Source organism: Manacus candei, unplaced genomic scaffold (genome assembly GCF_025592945.1).
Source record: "Manacus candei isolate 608988 ecotype Guabito, Panama unplaced genomic scaffold, ASM2559294v1 h1tg000019l, whole genome shotgun sequence".
Classification (NCBI taxonomy): domain Eukaryota; kingdom Metazoa; phylum Chordata; class Aves; order Passeriformes; family Pipridae; genus Manacus; species Manacus candei.
The window spans coordinates 7,789,983-7,811,400 of record NW_026138067.1 but is presented as its reverse complement, the minus strand read 5'-3'; the positions used below and the strand labels follow the sequence as shown (position 1 = coordinate 7,811,400).

General features: G+C 37.0%; 1 protein-coding gene across 4 annotated transcripts in view; it reads left to right on the top strand.

The window, feature by feature from the left end:
* RSPO2 (R-spondin 2) overlaps positions 1–21,418 on the top strand; it is a 102,504-nt gene that overhangs the window by 59,149 nt on the left and 21,937 nt on the right. For 3 of the 4 annotated variants that reach the window (XM_051785187.1, XM_051785190.1, XM_051785189.1), the window contains 2 exons: positions 3,894–4,037; positions 4,741–4,929. In XM_051785187.1, the coding sequence (XP_051641147.1) occupies positions 3,894–4,037; positions 4,741–4,929 (333 nt within the window). The remainder of the gene's footprint in view (positions 1–3,893; positions 4,038–4,740; positions 4,930–21,418) is intronic. The other variant, XM_051785188.1, reaches the window with a different exon arrangement.

Below are 21,418 nucleotides of genomic sequence, written 5' to 3'. Positions count from 1 at the left end.
TTTTGGTCTCGTTTCCTCTAGGATTTTTTGGGTGTTGTAAACTTCTAGGCAATCTTTTAAGTGGAATAAAAAGAATACACAAACCACATCACCTAACTGCTGGTATTATACAGAAAATGAAACCACTGGACTCATGAGAAAAGCAATTGGGTCTGTGGCTAGTAAATTGAAGTAATAAAATTGATTTTGATAAGAATCTGCTCCAGATGAAAAAAAACCTCTGTCTTATTCCAGTTCATTATAATTATATCAATAAGCTAACTATTTAATTTGGAGGGAATTTAAAAGGATTTAGATAGGGATTTTTAAAAGTAGAAAAGATTTTGCTTTTCATCTCCAGAGGTAGGCGTAAGATGCCGAGATCAGAAAGTTTAAAGGGTTGAAAACGGTAGCATTCAGAGTGAAGCAGTTCAGGTCACTAAAAGGTATTTCCTTGGGTTTTATTATTTACTGTAAAGTATAAAATAATTTTTCAAAATGCTGGTTTCTTAATTATTGCATGTTATGTCAAACAGTTCTCCTGCAGATTTCATAGTAGATTATTCATTGTTATCCATTTTATTACTTAAATAATAGAATGCAAAGAATTTTAGTAATCTGCAATATACTTCCATTAAGACCTATATTTAAGGAAGTTTACATAGATAATGATGTTGATTAACAAAAAGAAATACAAAATTCAACACAGTTATATTTATTTCCAAACAAAGGTATCTTAATATCCTAAGTGGAGTATCAGCTTATTTAGGTGTCCAACTAAAAATGTGTACACTTTCTGTATCTCTTCACATTGGTATAATTTACTTTAAGAAACAAAAGAATCTAAAGAATTCATTTATTCTAATTTACTAACCTCAGTCACCATTAAAATAATTCACTAATAACACTTCTATTAAAAAAAAAAAATCCCCAGAGCATTTAGGCCATGTAAGGAAATGAATATAGGCACCAAAAATAATATACTCTATACGTTTTCTCTGTATTTCTTAACTACTGTTGTGACAGTTTGTGATTGAAAATAGATAGTTCTAGATAGTTAGCTTTTCTAACTTCTGGATTATTGCTTTTCTTTAGCTTTTTAGGTTATTTAACATTTATAAAAAATGCATACAAGGCTTAAGTGCAGGAGCATCTTCTGACATTTCAAACTGCGCATATGGAGGATGTCAGAAAGGATCAAACTCCTAGTTGCTCTTCAGCAACAGTATGGTGTATTACTGAGTTAAATGATCATTATGATTAGCACCCAGTAATCCCAAGTATTGTGATGAATATCACTCTGGTGAAATAATGTTGTAATTTCAGAATTCTTACAGTATTGCTACTATTCTTTCAGCATTTCTCTCTAAATTTCCCCCAAATCCTAAATTTCATGTTTGGAGTACTTTATCTTCATAGGAAAAAATTGAAAATAAACTGCCTAATCTCCACCCAACCTTCACCCAACCTTCACTCCAGCCAACCTTCACCTACAAATGTTTCTAAAATATAGTTATTATGGTAAGGACTCTACTGTGACAAAAAAAGAAAATTGGCATAGGAGGTAAAGCAAAAAATATAAATAGGATGGGAATTTTGAAGTATGATCAAGAAACTGAAAGAAGATTGATTCATTCTTTTAATGTTGAAATATGAGATATTCACGTATGTGCTTAGTGTTAAATAGTGATATTTCGTGGAGAGTATCCCCAGCGTAAGGTGAGGAGGCTTTCACCTGCTAAGTGTGTCTGTATCATATCAAAAGGCATCTTGTATTGAAAGTTTTTCCTTTAGTCCCTCTTCCACGCACACAAAAAGGCTTTTAACATGTTGCTCCCCGACACGCTTTGAAAGCAATAGTTAAGACATTACTTAAAGAATATTGTGTCACTTGGATGTGAGGGAGGGTCACAAGATCTTTTCTTTTGTTGTTCTATTCTACACCTCATCCTTGGACTACATGATCTATAAAAACCTTGATGTCTTTTCAAAATGCTTCATGTGGTGCGCAAGAGGCAAATGTTTTTTCTGAATATTTAAGCAAACAGGATGTTTGACTTAAGTGTTGCATTTGATAAAATATTTGCAATACACCTTGGGTGTAACAAAGCAAGTTAGCAATTAGCTCTTGTGGTACATCTCCAGAGCAGCTCATCTAACTGGTTTTGCCTTGCAGTGCATTAATCTGGGGAAGTGATTTTGCAGGGTCATTGTGTGGGCATTGACTTCCTGTTCTTTGGGGACTGGTTCAACCCTTGTGAAAAAGAAATTATTATTTTCAGCAATTTCCTATGAACTGAAGTGTGGACAAGAAGCCAAACTTGTGTTACTTTTAGAACACAAGTTCTAAAAGCCCCTTTGAGACATGTGGTCCAACAGAGTTGGTAGCATGCAGGTAGCATGTGTGGTCGTGTCTAAATAACACCAGCAGAGCTTACCTTTGGCAGTGCAAGGCTTCAAAGTGATGCTAACATTCCTTTTAACCAAACAAATGTGTACCAGAGTGTATTTGAAATACACTTTTTTTCTTTTCATTCAGTCTGCCTAATTTATTGGCCAGTGCCACAAGAAATCCTATTTTAAAAGTCTCATATTTACTCAGTTGCTAAAAGAGAATAATTTTACGTACTCACTCACACACACACTGTTTAACTGTTGTGGGATGTCCTGTTTTGGCCTGCTGAAAGTTCAAGAACAAATATTAAAATCTATTTTATAAAGATTGGCTAATTTGAAGTGTTGATGGGGGATATTTACCAATAGCTATTTTAGAAGTTTTTATGGTTTGTGCTTTTTTTTTCTTTCTAAAAGAATGAAGAATAAATGGATGACATAAATGAGCAAAATTATTAGGATATTGTTGCATGACATGAATAAAAAATGCTTCTTGCTGCAACTTCAGATAGCTGAAGACAGGATACAGTTAATGTAGTTTATGTAAATTAGGTGTGCTAGCTGAAGGATTAGATCTCCTTAAATTAATAGTAAAGTGATCATTACTGTTCCAAATATAAGGGGTTATGCTTTTCAATCTTTGGTACATTTTTCCCTGGTATTTTTTTGTAGGTGTGTGTAGTATATGTATGAACATTAATAACTGGTCCATTTTCAAGTTGCCATGTTTTAGTATAAAATATGATGTTTCTGAACAGTTCTGAGTTTAACCTATTGTGGGTCATATTTCTTTTAAATTTTCAGAGAAGTATGTTTCATGAAGGCAATAATTGTTTGGTTTGGTTTGTTGTTTGTCATTTGTTTTTGTTTGTTTGTTTGTTTGGGGTTTTTTTGGGGTTTTTTTGCTATTGGTTACAGCTTTATGTCTTTTAGTTATTTAAGAATGGTTGCTTTTTTGTGGATTAATAATAAAGGAGAGTTAAATCTAGAAATATTGAGACTTTTTGCATGGTAGCACATGCGTGTCTACGCATGTGTGTAGACATGAATATCAGATATACTACGTTAAAGCATCTACTCAGCTATTTATAGGGTCAGCTCCTGGAAGAAAATGTATCCTGCTTTCTATGATAAATTATAAACTGAAGACAATACACATAATACGTGCATGCTTCCCAAAATTATTTGTTACATCTCAGTTTCATCATGATTACTTAAACACAAAAATAATTTACATTTTTCCTCCAAAAAGATGTAGTTAACTCAAATATAAGTAAACTAGGGGTTGTATCTACAGTTTTGATTACAAAAAAGATATAATTCAAAGGATGTAAGGGAAAATGTGGTCGACAGTTACAGTTGCCTTTAGTTTCTTCTATAGAGCAGATAGATTTCAGGATGACAGTATTCCTCATTATAGCACTTCTGGCTTTGCTATTTTATTGCTTTATAAGTCCCTTCATTTTTAGTGTTACCCTAACTTTGCTGTCTTATTGTTCATTATGATCCTTCTGATTCAGGATGCAGAATAGAAAACTGCGACTCCTGCTTTAGCAGAGACTTTTGTACCAAATGCAAAACTGGCTTTTACTCGCACAGAGGCCGCTGCTTTCGAGGATGCCCTCCTGGATTTGCAGCCTTGGAAGAGCTTATGGAGTGTGTGGGTGAGTCTTCCAGCACAGCAGTGCTGCTGATGTAGCTCTTTTGATGGCTGGCCAGGTTCAAATATGGCACTGTTTTTAAGGTGGTGCTTAGTATTTCATATCAGGAAATACTGACTGATGAATTGTGCTTTGATTTCTTTTCTACTACTATTACTAAATTTTCCATACTTTAAAATGCTGCATTATTGGGAATGCCACTCTGTTGTGCATCAGAAAGTTCTGTCCTTTTAATTGTAGAATCACCTAGTATGAGAATTTGTAACTCAGAATTCATAAGATTTCAGGAATTCTGTCAGGACAGAGTCTTTCAAGAGTATTGCTTGCATTTCATTATGGAGAGGGCCTGGAAATGTGAACTTTTGAGCTTTTCAAATACATGTGAAAGCCAACTAGGAATTATTTACTAGATAGAGAAAAAATAAGTAAATCTCTTTATTTCAGGAATGTTTTTGAATATTTAGGACTGATGCGACATCTATACATAGAATTTGATAGTTTGATTTTTTTTGCTTAGGTTGATGCTAGCAAAAAGATCCTTCCAGGTTCTGTAAAAGATTTTAATTTTGTTTCTAATTCTTGCCTGTTAGCAGTAAAAGTTTCAAGTATTGCTTCCTAACAGTATACGATGTAATTAAAAAACAAAAAGAAAAAAGGAAAAACCCAAACAAACCAGAAGAATTACTTTTTTCTTTTGCTTTGTCAGAAGGCTGTGAAGTGGGTCAGTGGAGCGAGTGGGGAACTTGCAGCAGAAATAACAAAACATGTGGATTTAAGTGGGGCTTGGAAACGAGAACAAGACAAATTGTGAAGAAGCCAGCGAAAGACACAATACCGTGCCCAACCATTGCGGAGTCCAGACGGTGTAAAATGGCCATGAGGCATTGTCCAGGAGGTAAGCGTAGTCCACAAACATCTTTGTGAGCTTTCCTTAAATTAAATCCTATTTCTAACTTGAAAAAAGAGCTATTTCATCCCAGCTAAACAGGAAATTGTCTCTGTTCTGCCAGCCAAGGCTGAAAGGCAGCAATACTACTTCAGTCCTAGTCTGTATAGCAAGACTTCAGGAAAACGCTCAGTGTGGGAGTGACCAGTCCCTCAGGAGACTGTGAAACTGTGCTTCTCCTGGTGTGGTACCAAGACTTTTTCAAAGAGGTGCCTCATGGAAGAACCATAACAGGTGGCAATTTGAGCTTCAGCATGAAAACCATACTGATAGTGGAATAACTGTTCTGCACATGGCAGGAAAGATGAGGATTGTAAACCTCTCTGCAAGTGGCACACCCACTGCTGGTGTGATGAGTAAATTAAAAGAAGTTAGTTGCACATGGCATTCTTAGCTGCAACTATTAGCTGGAATATGTTATTTATTTTGAATATTGTAGGTCGGGGCCAAACTATGGTAGATGTGATACAAGCAGAACTGTGATAGATACCAAGATTTTCAGCATGAGACCAGTTTATGGCAATTATCACAAGTAAATAAAAGACATACTCAAATTTCTTTATCATGGTGTTCTAAGACTTAAGTGGTGATGCTGATTTGAAAAAGGAAATTGAGTTTCAAATTTGTGTTCAGTATTTTAGACCCCAAAGTGAAGACACGTCATTGGTAGGGGGTTTTTGTTATCTTTTTATTTGAAGTGTTTTCAGCTGTGCATCCCGAACACTTAGACAGGTTTCAAAATTTGTAGGAGAGGTGGGTGATCAACAGGTGATAAGGATGCCATTCCTTTTGGAATCATAGGCTTAAAGAAAGATGCAGGCTTGAATGGACTCCAAGAGGTCTCTAGTCCAATCTCCTGCTGCTAGCTGGGTCAACTGTGAGATCAGACAAATAAAAAAGGAATAAAGGGTTGAAGATCTTGAGAAAAGCCATGACCTGATGAATAAAATAAACCAGAAACGGTCTTAGAAAAGGTACATAAATAAGTTTGCTTTGTGTTTTGGGATTGTTTAAGATGTCTGTCTTGGCTTGAACATTCTGTCCACCAGTACGTGTGTATATTATACATAAAGTTTTAGCTTACAGATTAAATCTGTGCAAGCTTCATTTTTGTCTCTAGGACCCTGACTCAATGTGGAAGAGAATATGAAGCTGATTCTCTATTATGCAGGTTAACAGTCTATTATGCACTCTGCCTCCCAGTCCTGGCAAGCAGAAATGTGGGTTTAGTCTTGATAATTTAGTTAGCACACAAATTATTCAAATTGTTTTAAATAATTTGAGAAGTGTGCTTAAGTGAACCCTAGTATTTGTGGATACTGTAGCATGCTCATATAACTGTGTAAATTTGGAGCTGTTGAATGTTCATACCTTTTTGTGGCAAATTCTCTTAGACTATTTCAAATTCTCTTGTCCAGCAATTCAGGTCACTGCTTGAAGATTTACATCTCAAATTTATCTTTTAAAAGGCGCAGTGGCTTTCCTAAGAGTTAGGATATTTATTGCCTATCTGTATTAAGATCTTTGATCAAATCTCTGCATTTTTTTTTCACTGTGTATCAGGAAAGTTGTTGCTGCAAATACAAATTCAGTGTGAAAGGCTCTTTCGTGGGCTCTAGTAAATCCTAAAGAGTACAGTCCTCTCCTCCCATGGTGTGGAATCCCCTGCATGTGTTTTCAGAGATAAAAGTAAATATGTACAAAACTGCAGGTTTAAACTCTCCACACTGAATGCTGATGCTTAACCACTTCTGTGCCATCATAGAAAACACTGCCCAGGTGTAAACTCCTTTCTCTCTCCTAAGAAACTCCTGGGAGTGAGTGTATTAGTGGTGTTTTAAGTGCCTAGGGTATGTCTTCCCCAGACCTCATTATCTCTGCAGGTGAGGAAGCGACAGAGATTGCCCTCTGTAAAATTCCTTTGTAGTATGTTTTAATTACTGTATATACAAGGCTGGTCTGAGATCCCATTCCTTTATCACATTTTAGTTAGCAGGTTGCCCCATTAGATACTCAAAATGTTTTGTTGCTTATTTGATCACTGTGACATGGTGGGAGGCAGAGACACTGGTTACATAGAAGCTCAAATGAAGCAGGTCCTGACTGCTAAGGAAGAGATTCTGTGTCTTTAAAAAAGATATGGTATTTTCCTAATGTTAGGAATTTTGTAATTGAACTTTTAAACTGAGGAAATAGGAGAAAAAAATGTAAGGATAGCACTGCTGGGAGATTGAAGAACCATGATCCCTGTAAATGTCAGTTGAGAGGCTCTTGATAAATCCTTTCATCCTAATGTTCTCAGTACAGAAACTCACACAAATGCGGAGAATAAGTATTGGATTATAGAGCTAAGATGGTTGTAGATTGTGATGGATTAAACTGAGCACAGGAAGTAAGGATATTTTTGGTAGAATAGGGTCAAATAAAGTGCTTTTGTTACATGCTTTGTACTTTTGTACATTTTACAGTTACTATTTTTGGTCCACACTAAAGGAAAACTTCCAAAACAGATTTTTACATGTTTGCAGTAGGAGGTGAATTAAATTCTGTGTTCCTACTAAGTACTTCAGTTGTTACCCATCTGGCCGTATGGCTGTGGTACAACTCTAGTCGATGATGAATTCTTTATCCCTTTCCTGTAATTCCCAGTATATCCAGAGATACCTGCTGGAATGCAAGTGAAAGATGATTTCACTTCTTTCCTACTGAAACCAGCAGCAAAACAGCGTGACTGATTTCACATTTGTTAGTGATATTTTCTTATTGTCAGTAGTAATTGATTTAACTGTTATTACGATATGGAAATGTCACATTTGTGTGTCTGTTAATGTTATGTACGTTACCTTGTGGTTTGAGTGTAACGTGACTCATACAATGAGAGGTTAGATTTAGAGAAAGGAGATTTGGATCATTCAGACCACCTCCTACCCATACCGGTCCTTCCTGGCAAGGAGTTTTCTTCTCTTTAGCTCAAAAAGAGAGAAAACCAGAATTTTTTAAAAAGAGTGATTGTGTTAAGCGATGTGGAAGTCAGCAGGCAGAAATGTTCAATAGACTGATTAATATTGCTGTCTTGATTTTTTCCGATATATTTACTATAAATATTTTATTTTTATCTCCTATTTTTATGTTCCTCATGTTCAGCTCAGTAATTGCTCCTCTTTTGTTTGTACATTTGGAGAACCTGTAGTTTGCTCTCATTTTTCTAATTAAGTATTACACAAGCAAGCAAAGCAGCTCTCTATTTCTTTTAGTCTTCCATCAGACTGCACTTCTTCAAGCTGTCTGCTACATGAATGTTACTCTATGCCAAACTCTATTACTTTTGCAAACACACAGTGCTGGCTCATGTCCAGCCTCTCATCCACCAGCACCGCCAAATCCTTCTAGCTCACCAAAGCCCTCTGTTCCCCAGGCTCAACAAACCCAGTTCCTTCAGTCTCTCCTCACAGAGCAAGCGCTCCAGCTCCCACCCATGTTGGTGATGCTATGCCAAACTCTATCATTTACTTTCTTGAACTGTGGGACTAAAAGCTGCATATGGTATTCTAGATCTAGTTTGATGGAGGTTAAATAAAGGGAGATGATCACTTTCCTTAATCTGCTGTCAGGCTGTGTTGTCAGGTCGGCAGATTGAAGGAAGTGATCACCGCTGACAGGGCACAAAACTGACTCACATTTAGCTCAAGTTTCATCAGGACCCCTCAGGTTCCTTCCCAGCAGAGCTGCTCCCCAGCCAGTCAGTATCCAGCCCATATTTTTTCAGGGAGTACTTCCTTCCCAGGAGCAGGACTTGGGTCTTTGTTGCATTTCCTGAGGTTCCATTCAGCTAAATGAATCTTTTTTTCATAAGAGTGAAATGAAAAAATAAAAAAGGTCAAAATAAATGTAGCACCAGAACTCAATGAATAATCTTTGTCGTCAGGCATTTGATCACATTCTTTTGAGCTTTTTGATACATCTGGACTGTAGTACCCAGTGCTGAAAAGTTTGTAAGCCAGGACTCTTTTCAGACCTTCATTGATACATTGTACTTGTAGTCTGTCTCAACCCACCATACCTAGGAGCACTGTCTGCCTTTTGAGAGTCAAGGCTAGGGCTTTCCCTAGGTGGGGCTTTCCTTAGGTGGGTCGCAGTAAACATAACCCCTTTTTTGTCTGTCTCCTCTTGGTCATGTTATGTTGCGATAAGAACAGATAGCCTAAGTGGCAGAGGTTGGTCCAGGAACAGCAAGAATTGTTGCCTCCTCCTTGAGGACAGTCAGGTAGATTGGACCAGTAGACTGTGTAGGCACCACCCTTGGAAGTTTCCAAGACTTGACTCAACAAACCCTGGACAAACTGTTCTGAATGGTCTTGATCCTATCGAGAACAGGTGTTTGGACTGAGGACCTGAATGATTCTGTGTCTGAATGGCAGAATGTGCTGTGGGTTTAGGCTGAAAGAAGTGTTCATGCCGTTTTGGCTTTGCAAAATTTCTGATATCTTCTGCTCCTAATTAGAGAGACGCTGGAATGACTGGTTGTAGGGAATAAGAACAAAAGTCTTTACTGTGGTTGTTATAGCACTGAGATCTCTTTATTTGGCCTGTTTTATTTTTGTTGAAATTATATGCAGAGTATGTGTAATGTTTTGAATATAAAGCTAACTGTTTTTTCATGCATTTCTGAAATTAGCCCTAATCAGGATGAAAGCTTAGTTTGAAGTGCTGATTTCTTAATTTATGTGTTATTATTTGACCTATTCACTTAATTGTCTTTGGCTGAATGCTGCACACTTCTAAATTCAAAATCATACATGGGATCTAAAAGATCTATAGCACAATGTGCCTCTATTTTGAGTTAATGCACTATGGCAGCCTAAGAAAACACTGAAAGACCAGCAGAAGAACTGTAGAGATGCAGCTATAGAACTGTATTTTAGAGTTGCTATGACTTCTTAAGCCTTAAAGAAAAGTCCAGTCTAATTTGTTGACATTTTTAATAAACTGAGGATTTCATTCTGTTGTTAGTTAAGTCATGACATAAATGTATGTCTCAAGTTAGAGATAAATGAAAATGATCCTACTTAGAAAAGATTATAAGTTGATGCATGATCTGAAGAGGGATGGTAGCAAACACAAAGCATTGTGGCTTTGGGGAAGATGCCAAGATTTACATACAGAACTTACTGCTTTAGTTAGTATTTCATGAATCTTGAAGACATTGGAATATTATTTACCACTGTATTACTAAAATTTAGGGTGTACAAGACTTACCAGTATTTTATATAAGACTGTAGTACATAGACTTTACAACAATATACTGTCATTGCCTACTGGAGCTCTCTGTTAAGTTTGCAGTAGCTTTTTTTGTGCTCACCAGACAGGTAGAAACTGCATTAAGTGTAGCTCCACTGAGTACTGGCTTTGCCAGAATACTGTGATCACCAAGCTGGCTTGCCTCCTTGGTGCACTTTGTGCATGCCAACTACACTCTGACCAAGAAGGCTTGGCCTTAGCTTGCCTGAAAATATAACCCATAATTTTCAGTTACAAAGCATGAATCAAAGCTTTTGAAGGAAAGAAGGAAAACCCACTTCAGCATCAGTTTACAAGAAGTAATTCCACCGAAAACACTAGGTGCACAGTGCAGGTTGGAAAAGCAATAGTAGTGAAAAAATATTTTTGTGAGTATTTTAGTTGATGGCCATTCTGCACATTTCGTGAAGGAGCTAATAAGTGGGAGCAAGAAAGGACAAGATAATAGTCCAATGTAGTTTGGAGGCTTTCCAGGAAACAAGAACTGTTTTATAGTGTGGCTTAACCCTCAGAGCCTGGCATGCTTGTTAGTACATTTGTTCAGGAAACAGGCTTTTGTCAGCTGCAGATTCTGCTTGTCTGGATTGTCAACATCTGCTTCGTACAGAGAATGTTGTGCTGTGAGTACAGAGAATATTGTGCTGTGAGTATTAAAATGTGGGTCTTTTTCTATTCTTTAGCTGATCACATTCAGAAGGGACTGCAGCATTTGAAAACTAATTGTAAAGGAAATTTAGAGCCTGAAGAAAATGAAACACATAATACTACTCATTTCAGTGAAAGAGCCTGCAAATAGACTACATATTTTAATTAAGGCACATAAGCAAGAGCTACACTTATATCATCAATAGTCAGTAAGTTTGTACCAGCTTCTAAAAAGACTGCAAATGTTCCCGACTCTGTTTGGTAATAATAAAAACAGTGAAAATCTAATCATAAGTAGTTTCAGGTTGAAAAGGACCACAGAAGGTCATCTAGTTCAGCCTCCTGCTCAAAAATCCTGAGAAAATCAGGATTAGCTTTTACTCTGACAATTTTCAGACATTAAATATTTTCCCTTTCCTTTCATAGTTCTATTCCTCTTCATATGCTTATTTCTGAGACAATGATTTTCAAATTATAGGAAAAAATGATGTTGTTTTCATTTGTTTCAAAGTGGAAAATATAGAAATGCACAGGAAATTTGTAGTTATGTTTTCATGACATTTGCATTCATTGACAGTTAGATGTGCATACATGCATGTACCTGTATTGGAGCACTTCTATACCTGATGCCTCTTAGATTTGCAAATAGAAGTGTACCTCTCACCTGTTAGCATACTACAAAATAACTCAAATCAAGAAACTCTGATTTTTCTTTTCTGCATTAAAATATATTTTCTATAATCTTTTTCTTAGAAACAAAGAACCTAGACTAATATTTCCTTTGCATAATTCTTTTCTTTTTTTGAGCTAAGAGAGCAAATAACTCTCTTACATGTGCATTTGATTAATATTCATTAAAATGGGATCAAGTGTAAACTTAGTGTGATTTTGAAAAACAGCTGTTATTTTTCTATTATGTTTTTGGGAGCAATCCATTCCGTAGTTATTTTCCAAAGGGAAAATGCAATCCAATTAGACTCATATTTGAAAAATAGTTAGAAGTAGTTTTTGTAAGCCATGTAAGCTTGAACATTGGTTCGAGGAGCAGTTATGTTTAATTCTGAAACCAACTGCTATCAATCAAGGACCAACATGCAGATATTGGACATGCAGATGTGTCTCCTCTTTGATGTTACTAGATTACATTACCTTACATTGCTTGATGATCGAGGTGGCTCTTAAAGCTCTGTCAGCAAGACATGGCTGTTGACTCATCCTCCTCCTTTTTCTATGTGTTTGAAATCAGGTCAGTTAAAATAAGTGGCTAAGCAGTCAAATGCTCTGAAAAAATATCAATGCTAACTGAAAATAACCCTTCTGAGATTTTGGTAATTTAGGTAACCCAGCGTTTGGGTTTGTATTTTCCTTGAAAATGGTACGGTTGATTTTGCGTGGGAATTGAGGCAGCTTTTTATTGAGTCCCAGTGCTCCTACAAAACTTTTTTGCTGTTTTTGTCTGGATAAATATAACTATGTGTTACAACTAAAATTATTAATATTTGTGGGTTTGTGTGAATACGGTGAAATAATACATTACTTATATTTAAACCTGTAACTTAACTTGGATAAATATAAATAGCCTAAATTTCCTTGGAGTGCTCTTGTAATAAAGTGTGGTTTTGGTTTGCTTTTTTAACTAATGGCTCACATTTTTAAAGCTTTTATGACACTTCATTCCCTTTGACTGAAGCAGAATTTAAAAATGCATAAACTAGAAATAAAATCTGTCTAAAGTGACCTTTAGAGGGTACCTTTCATGGCATTAGCAAAACGCTTTTGTGGAAAAGCATCGTTATCATCTGATTACTGTTTCAGTTTTCCTTCTTTAGTACTGCTGCCCAAAGCATATCTTGTAATGGACTGTGTATACGTGAGTGCATGGTTTTACCTCTATGTACCCTATCAGGACAATTCAGCCTCTGGAAATTTATGTATTGTTTTATCGTATTGACAGGATACATTTTAAACTTATTTTCAAAGGTTTATGAGGGAATTACTGGCAGTGCAGAAGAGCCAACTCAAGTGCATGTTTTCCTTCCTTCTGAATATAAATTGTTCTTCAATCCTCCTTTTTAATTAAAGTTATAGGAACCGTTTTCTTGGGAAGTCTTTTCCACAGCTTTTCAAATCATTAAAAGGTTGTATGCACAATTTATTTATTGCCATTATTATATCTTAGACCAGATAAGTACTTTCAACATGTGTGTTTCCTTAAGTACACCATATTTCAGAAGTAGCATGAGTATTGTGTGATGCAGTGTCTCCTATGGGAGTTATCTGTTTTTAATGAATAACTGAGTGTACCAGAGTGTAAATCCTCGTAAATGATCAGACTATGAGTTAGAACAGTCCCATGGCAGTTATACAATTCAGGGCTGTTTAAAAATACTGAAGGAGAGCCAGCTGCTAATCCACATGGAAATACAAATACTGAAAAGAGCTGTAGCTGATCCAAGTGCACAGATTGAATTTGTCCATAAAAGGTACTTGACAAATTTTATTGTACGTGCCCTTATGAAGTAAGTCCTGTTGGTTCTTTGTCTTTTGCTCCTTCTGAAACTACAATCCACTTGTAGGAGGAAAAGCCATATACATGCTCACTTCTGATTCTTGACAAAACAGCTATTTTTGTACACTATAGTGTCAAGACTTTCAGTCACAGCAGAGAAAACAGCAAACACTCACCTGCCTAAGATTATATTTCTTCCCTTAGGATCAGTCAGTAAGGCACAGTTCTGTGCATATCCTCTCCCAAACCACAAGCCTGAGTATGGCAAGTCCGGAGAGCCATCTCCTTCAGATGTGACATGACTAGAGAGCAATCAGCCTCCCTAATTTTTTTAAGGATTCAGTAGGGCCTTCCTTGCGCAGAAGTCTCTTCTTAAGTAATAAACCTATTAGGCTCTGCAGAAATTATTTGTTTTTGCAACATTGATACAAGGGCCACAGCTGACTGTTCCAGGATCTTCCCTGGCACAGGGATGAGACTAGCAGGTCTGTATTTCCGAAGATTCTCCTTTCTACACTTTTTCAGTATGGATACAATATTTCCGTTTTCCCAGTCACCTGGTACTTCATCTGACTGTCATGGTTGCTTAAGATCATGGAGAGGGACTTGGCAACTACATCAACCAGTTCCCTCAGGGCTCTGAGGTGCATCTCATCAGGTCCCATAGGCTTATGTATATTCAGGTTCCTCAGGTGGTCACAAACCTGATCTTCTCTTGTGGTGGGATGGACTTTGCTCGCCCAAATTGAGTCCATTCACTCAAGCTGTGTGAGAAGAGAGGTTACCAGTGAAGACTGAGGCAAAAAAGTTGTTGAATACTTAGTCTTCTCCTCATCTGTTGTTACCAATTTTGTCAGTTTTGCTCATCAGGGAAATACACTTTCTTTGACCTTCATTTTCTGCCTGACATACCTGTAGAATCTGTTCTTGTTACTTTTTGCATCCTTTGCCAAGTTCAGCTCCAGCTGCACCTCGGCCTTCGTGACCCCATCTCTGCATAACCAAGCAGAGTCCCTATATTCTTCCCAGGATACTTGGCCCTGCTGCCATTGCCTGTGTGTTCCCTTCTTGCCCTTTAGTTTGACCAGCGGGTCTTGAGTCAGCCATGCCGGTCCTTACCTTCCTTTCTTGATTTCTTACACCTGCTCCTCTGCTCTATGGAAGGCATCCCTGAAGTTCTACCAGCTCTGTTGTACTCTCTTGTCCCTGAGGGCAGTTTTCCAGGGTGTCCTATTGACTAGTTTCTTGACCAGCTGGAATTTTGCTTTCCTGAAACTCAGGGTCCCAACTTTACTCTTTGCCGGACTGATATCCCTCAGGACTATGAACTCCATCAGTGCATGATCACTGCAGCCCAGGCTGACTCCAGTCCTGGTGTCACTGATTAGCTCACTTGCTTTGGTGTAAGTAACCACGGTCACACTCCTTGTACAGTACCAATGTAAATTAAGTTATCTCAGTATACTTCACCCTTCCACTTGCAGTAGGCTAACAGTGTAGATGCAGCTGATTAGAGCTGCTTGGCTGTTGAGGTAAGAACTCATTACACTGCTGTGACTTGTTTGTGATGGCCTGTCTGTACCCTTAATAATAGCTTTCTTATTCTAGAGAATAATTTCGAATGCTCTGTGGCAATCTAAGGTCGCCTAAGACAGGAGCCTCATGGATTCAGGCTGAATTCAGCAGAAGTTGTTTACTCCTATCCTACAACCAGAGGGGGCAAATGAAGAGGGTAAAGAATACAGGAAAGAGGAGGAGAGAGGAAAGAATCTGAGAAAGAGTTATGGCTTCTTCCTGTTCTTTGGCTCTTTAGACAGGAAAAAATCACATAGGGACATGTGGATTCTAATTAATAGCTTTGTTAGCCAACAGTAGAAGGTAAAGTCTATCCACATGTGCTGGTTCACTGACATTCCAATACATTTTAAAACCAGACGCACAAGGTGCAATTCTACAGTGATGTGTAGTTCAGAGCTCCCAAGCTGGTGCTGCATAAGGTAGCTCAAGAAACAGGAAGTTTAAAAATGAGCATAGTGCTGTGCAGGAGTTAATGACCTCTGCTGAGAGACAGCATTTATTGGATCTGGCATGGTGCTGTGCAGATATAATGTTTTCAGATCATGAGGTACTATGTTTAGAATGAAGAACTATGATTTGCTATATGGATGCATAGCTCAAGAGTGCTAACTTGAGGGACTCATTCCTTTGTAGGATTTATTCCTGTCTAATTATTACAGAAGGGCTCACAGTAACTCTGTAATTGGACATTGCTCAATTTATAAATGCAGCAGCTTCCAGTACTCTGCTGAAAGCCAGATTTAATTTAATTACCTTGAACCAGACGGCTACAGGAGTGAAGGGGGAGTGCCAAGAGAGAATATGTGAAGGAACAATCTCCCCAGCTGCTCTCACTTGATTGTGTGGTCGCCAGTGTCAGAGCTAGGCTAGAGTCAACTGCACTGATTTTTTAGGTTGTGCTGTGAAAGTCCTTCATAGAGAGCTTCTAGATACGTCTGCATCTTTCCCTCCCATGAGCAGTGCAGAAGAAGGGGAATAGTAGAAAAGAGCTGCTGCTTTTAAAAATTCATTTATTGTTGCTCGGTTTGGCCTTTTTTTTATTTTCTATCTTTTTAGAGCTTTCTGAGATAACTCGAGATCATTTTATTTCTGATTGGAAAGTTTGGACATCACTGATTCCTGTAGTACAATTTGCTTTGCACCTCAGAGGTGAATGCGAAGAACTTCCTTTTGAACATTTTGAATTCCAGGTTCATTCTGAAGAACTACTAAACTTATTGCAGATAATGTTTGGTAAAGGAGTGGGAATGTGAGCAAAGGAAAAGAGTAATAGAAAGCAGGAACTGCTCATGATGAACAGGACATCCCCATTATGCATTGGTTTTACATGGTATTGTACCCATTAAAATGGATAGATATAAATAATTTTATGGGCACAGTCTTAAGAGTGAATTAGCCTAAAATGATTAGTAACATGTAAACAGCAATGCAATATCATGGGGGTATCTCAGTACTGTACCTCTGTCAGTATAACATTTGACACCAAATGATCAAGCATGGAAGCAGTATTAATCATGATGGACAAAATACTGCACCATATGTTTGGTTTCTGAAGGGACTCTTTTATGCCTTTATGCAGAAAGTCCTCTCTCTTAAACACATTTATTTTATGTATATAAACTAACATAGTCCAGATTTTTAAACTAGCACTTCAGATTTTGAAGGGGCCCCAAAAGTATAATCTAAAGTGTTCTCCAATGAATTACTATTTTACATCATCTTTGCCATTTAATGTGAGAGTTTATCAGTTTGTGTGTCTTTATACAATGTGAATCAAGTAGAAGGCTATTGGAGTTCAAATGAGGGTTAAGTTTATACAGCCTTACACAGCACCTTCAAGTTTGACACTTTAACCTTATGTTGTACACATCTATTTACTGTATAGAAATATTGCACAGTAGCAAATGTTTAGATCATCTTTTAAGACTGGTCTTGTAGAACTTGATTAGCTTGGCTGTTCATATATTTGTCCATTTTAAGCCTTTTAACTCAAATTATAATTTATTGGTTTCCTATGAGCATTCCTTGGCATTCTTAGCTGATCATATACATAAGTGTGATGATTTCTGCAAAGCTGGTACCAGGTGAGAGGTGTCTCGTTGCAAAGAGCAGCAGCAGAAGGACACCAAAGCAGGTACTTTACAGCATGTCAGAGTTATTAAAAACTTCAAGAAGTTCAAACAAGGGGCATGACTTGCAGCTCAAAGATAGGTGCTTGTAATGCCATGTAAGGAGCACAGGTGTTTCCAATGGAAATAATATCCCATGTTAGCACCACAGCATGTTAGAGTGAACTCCTGACAAAAATGATGACCAGCTGTTAAATTATTCTTCTTCTCCATCAGATACAAATGCAGACATCTTGAATGAGCTGCTGACTGTACTTATACAAAAAGTTAAGCACAGTAGAAAGTACTGTAAAAACTGTCAAAATTTTTTTCTTAATTCATTGTTTTTAATATGGCATAAAGAGACCTTAGCTGTTGACTAGAGGCAAGTGCCAAGTAGTTTTGATCTGATCTAGCATAGCTACCCTGAAGCTAGGTTGCAGCTATCTTTAATACAAAGCTGCTACATTTATCTGCTACTTGACATGACAAATGCCTAAAGGGTTTCTAAAAAAAAGATAGTTATAAACTACCAAAAAGATGATTAAATTCTGGCTTTTTATTTTTGCTCTGAATTTATGGACCAGATGATTTTGTTACCTCCTCATTTACCATCTGTTCCTTATAACATCTAAACTAAAAGAAACAACTTCTGTGAGGCCTTGCAAAACAAAAACACTATTTGGTCAAATATAGAGGATAGTTTTAAGCATTGCAAAAGGTTGTGCAGGAGAGATGCACTAAAAATCATTTTGCAACTCTGCCATATAGCACTAGGAGTGATATATGAGTAGGGCTATTTGAGTGTATTTACAACAGGAAACAAGAGATTGTATTTGATAACTGATGGGTGAAGAAATTTCTGGACCATAAAAACTCCACAGCTAAAAAAATACCTGAGCAAGACCTGTGTCAGGCTTCAAATCACTGCTCTGATTAGGCAACTGGAATAGCTGGTGGAAGGTTTCTGGCTAAGAGAATATACTGTGGCAGAATAAAGAGAGATGAGTCTTGAAGCAAAAGGATTTTGGTTTCAAGATCATTACAGACTGTGTCAGTGTGATAATACAAAATACTGACATTCTGATGTAATGATCAGAATCAGTTTTTCATAGTTATTGTGGGTGATTCTATATATCTCCTGTGCAGGATATATGAATAAATGCTATCAGCTGTAGTTTGCAGCACTCGGCACATGATTATTCTCCCACCAGACTTTCTTAATTGTCTCTGCAACCCAATGCCAGCTTGAGCGTAGGCTGCAATAATACCTCTTTTGAGAGCAGGGGAAGCCAGTGGATCATGAGCCCTACACATATAAATGGAAAAATCCTGGGAGATAAGGTTCGTTTTTTTCCTTGCAGCTGTGGCAAGAAAAAAAGAGAAGAGGATTTGTCATTTCTCCAGAACTCAGAAATAGAGATGACCCAAAAAACAGCAAAGTGTTTTGTGAGAAAGTTTATAACATGCTGAGTACTCCTTTCAACTGGGCTTTTAAATTAAATAAGTAACTGTTCTTAAAATTTCAAGCTTGAAAAAAGGAGTTGATTCATACATCTTTTCCAGAATCATGTTTTTTTTGGGTGGAGTATGTTGTCAAATAATAATATATTACTTTTTTCTTAGTTTTCTTCTAAACATCTGAATTATTTTTTTCAGGGAGATAAAAGAAATCCCATTTCTTTAGAAAGGAACATTCTCTCCCTTTTATTACAGTGTCCTGGGTTTAGACTATCTCGAACTGTGACTCAAGCTTATAAAGCATTCACCTCCAAGTTTTTTGGGGGAGATAGTTATCTGGAATAGGTTGGTGGTGTTTTACAGATCAGTTCCTATTAGTCTCTCATAGCATTGATGAGTGTGAACTTTCTGACAGTTATTGCCAAAAGTCAGAGGTTTCATCAAAGCCAGCAAAGTTTCATTGCTTGGTTGGTTTAAACAAGAAGCAAATCTTTCTGTTTTGTAATCATTAGTTCCATGAAGTAATGGGATCTCAGAACTTGAAGTGAATGTAAAATAGGAGCCAGCATATAACTCACTTCATTGTGCAATTTTAGGACCACTCTAATTCAGTGAAGGTTGTCCTAGAAGAAATTATTCAAAAAAAAAAAAGAGAGGAATACTTTCCACAACCAATTGTAGGTATAAAACAGGGGTTTAAATAGTGTTGCTGGAGTTGGAGTTATAACTGCCTGCATCAGTGTGTGCACTTTGCAAAGCTGGGAGCAACATATTTCAAAACAACCACTTAAAATGATTATTCTTTTTTAGACAGTTGTCCAAGTCAGCATCTCTGTATCATCTTTCAGGGCTATTAAAGAAGGGTGTGGATCAATTGATAGGGGTGTATTTTATTTTTCTCTGTGAACCAAAATTTCATCTAGTTGTACGATTAACTGTGTAAACTCTCTAGAACTGGTAGAGACTTCATGTCAGCTCACTAGCAATTAAATTGATTTATTTACCTTTTGTACTTACACTAATTTTTCTAATGGTCTTTTTCTAAGACAAAAACAAGAGTACAGGGGAAAACTTTCTTAGTGAGAACAATGTGATGGGCAAACTTTTGTCTTCTCCCTCAATCAAAAATGACTGATTTTGTAAAGACACTTTTTCAGGGAGTGAAATACTGATACTGTCAGTGTGGCCATGCTTCAACTGCCAAAGAAAAAGTACAAATGCCCTGAAATCTGTAAGAGTATTCATTCGCTGTGGACACTTTAAGAAAGCTCAGATAGTTCCTTCAACAGAACTCTTTGAACTGTGAAAGTTACCATGTATCACTTGCAGGAATTGTTATAAAAAGGCTTTACCTTATCACTTCCTAAAACAATTAAGAGGATAAAGTAGTAATGAAGACATTAATGGTAGTTCCCTGTATTGCGTTCTGGTGCAATTTTTGTCACCAGTTTCGTAATTTCTTAAGCTCAGCTGCTGGAACCACCGCATAATAACACTCTTAATGTTTTAGCTGTTTTCCTAGTCTTTGTAGCTGTAGGCATTAGTTGGAAAACATGGTCACTTTGAATGTTTCAACACCATAGATTGAATGAAAAGCACTGGAATTTAATTATTGCATTAAAATCTAGTGGTTTTAAATTTTACTTGCAGCTGGCTCATGATTTTTGTCTCAACGTGGTTGTCAAACCTTTAGCTGACATGCGACTCCGAAGAGAACATATTTAAAGGTTCTGGTTTAGAGTTTTCAGTGTTTGCTAAAACACTCTGCCTCATTTGACATATAATTTGCGAAGAAGGAAATGTCTTGTAGGACTACAGATTTGGTTTTCGTGGTATTTATGTAAAACTTAGTCAGCAGCAAAAAAAATCGAGTGTTAATAGTGAAGACACACTTCAATGCAATGACCTAGCATACAGATTTGAGAATATTAGAAATTCATATTCTCTATTAGGTTCTGAAAAATGAGCTAATGCAATGCATTGTGACCAAGCAAAATAATAGCTGGTAATTTACTTCCTTGGTTTCTGTCAGCAGTTTTGTTTTTCTTGAATAGGTATAATTGTGTGTCCAAAAAGAGATTGCACTAAACCCGGTTTTGATATAGTCAGACTTTCCAAATCCTGTATTAAGGACAGCAATTTCCTGCTACAGATAAAAATACTTCAGTTTTCAGTTATATTTGCATTCGATTGGTAAAAAGTAGCTTTCTTTTAAAACTGTGTTACTTGTGGTCTTCAAAGCTGAGTTGATTGAAGCTATCCTATTACATTAGCGTTCGTGCTAATATGGTGCTCAGCTGAGCCAAAGTTAAAAGTAAAAAAGCTCATTTAAAGGGCCACTGAAGGCTGGTGATGTCCCCATGATACCACAGCTATGAGATTTTGAAAGCAAGGACTTTCTGATTGTTTAACAGCCCTGAGCTGTCGCAAGGCGGAAGTGTGGGAGGTTTCAAGTCTAACCCATTCTACAGAAAATGAAGTGATATTAGTTACTGCCATTAGCCATATGACTCAGTAGTAACTCAGAGAAACATTATTTACGCTTGGCAGAAGTTAATGCTAAACAAGCTCCATAGTCTCATTTTTGCTAGCAAACATATTTTCCCATTAAAAAGGAGCTAAAATGTACTTATGGTGATCTTACACTTTTGAAGATAAGTGCAAGAGATACTTTGTCTAGTTTGGAAGTTTTGGTGTGTTTTTCTGCCAAATTTATAAAAATAATGATAATAATAATCAGGTCTAGATCTTCCTTGCTTGAGGCTTCATACAGTGTTTATTACAGTCTAGCTTTATTTTGATGGAAAAATACCAGGAAATTGAGTATCTAATTGTGTAT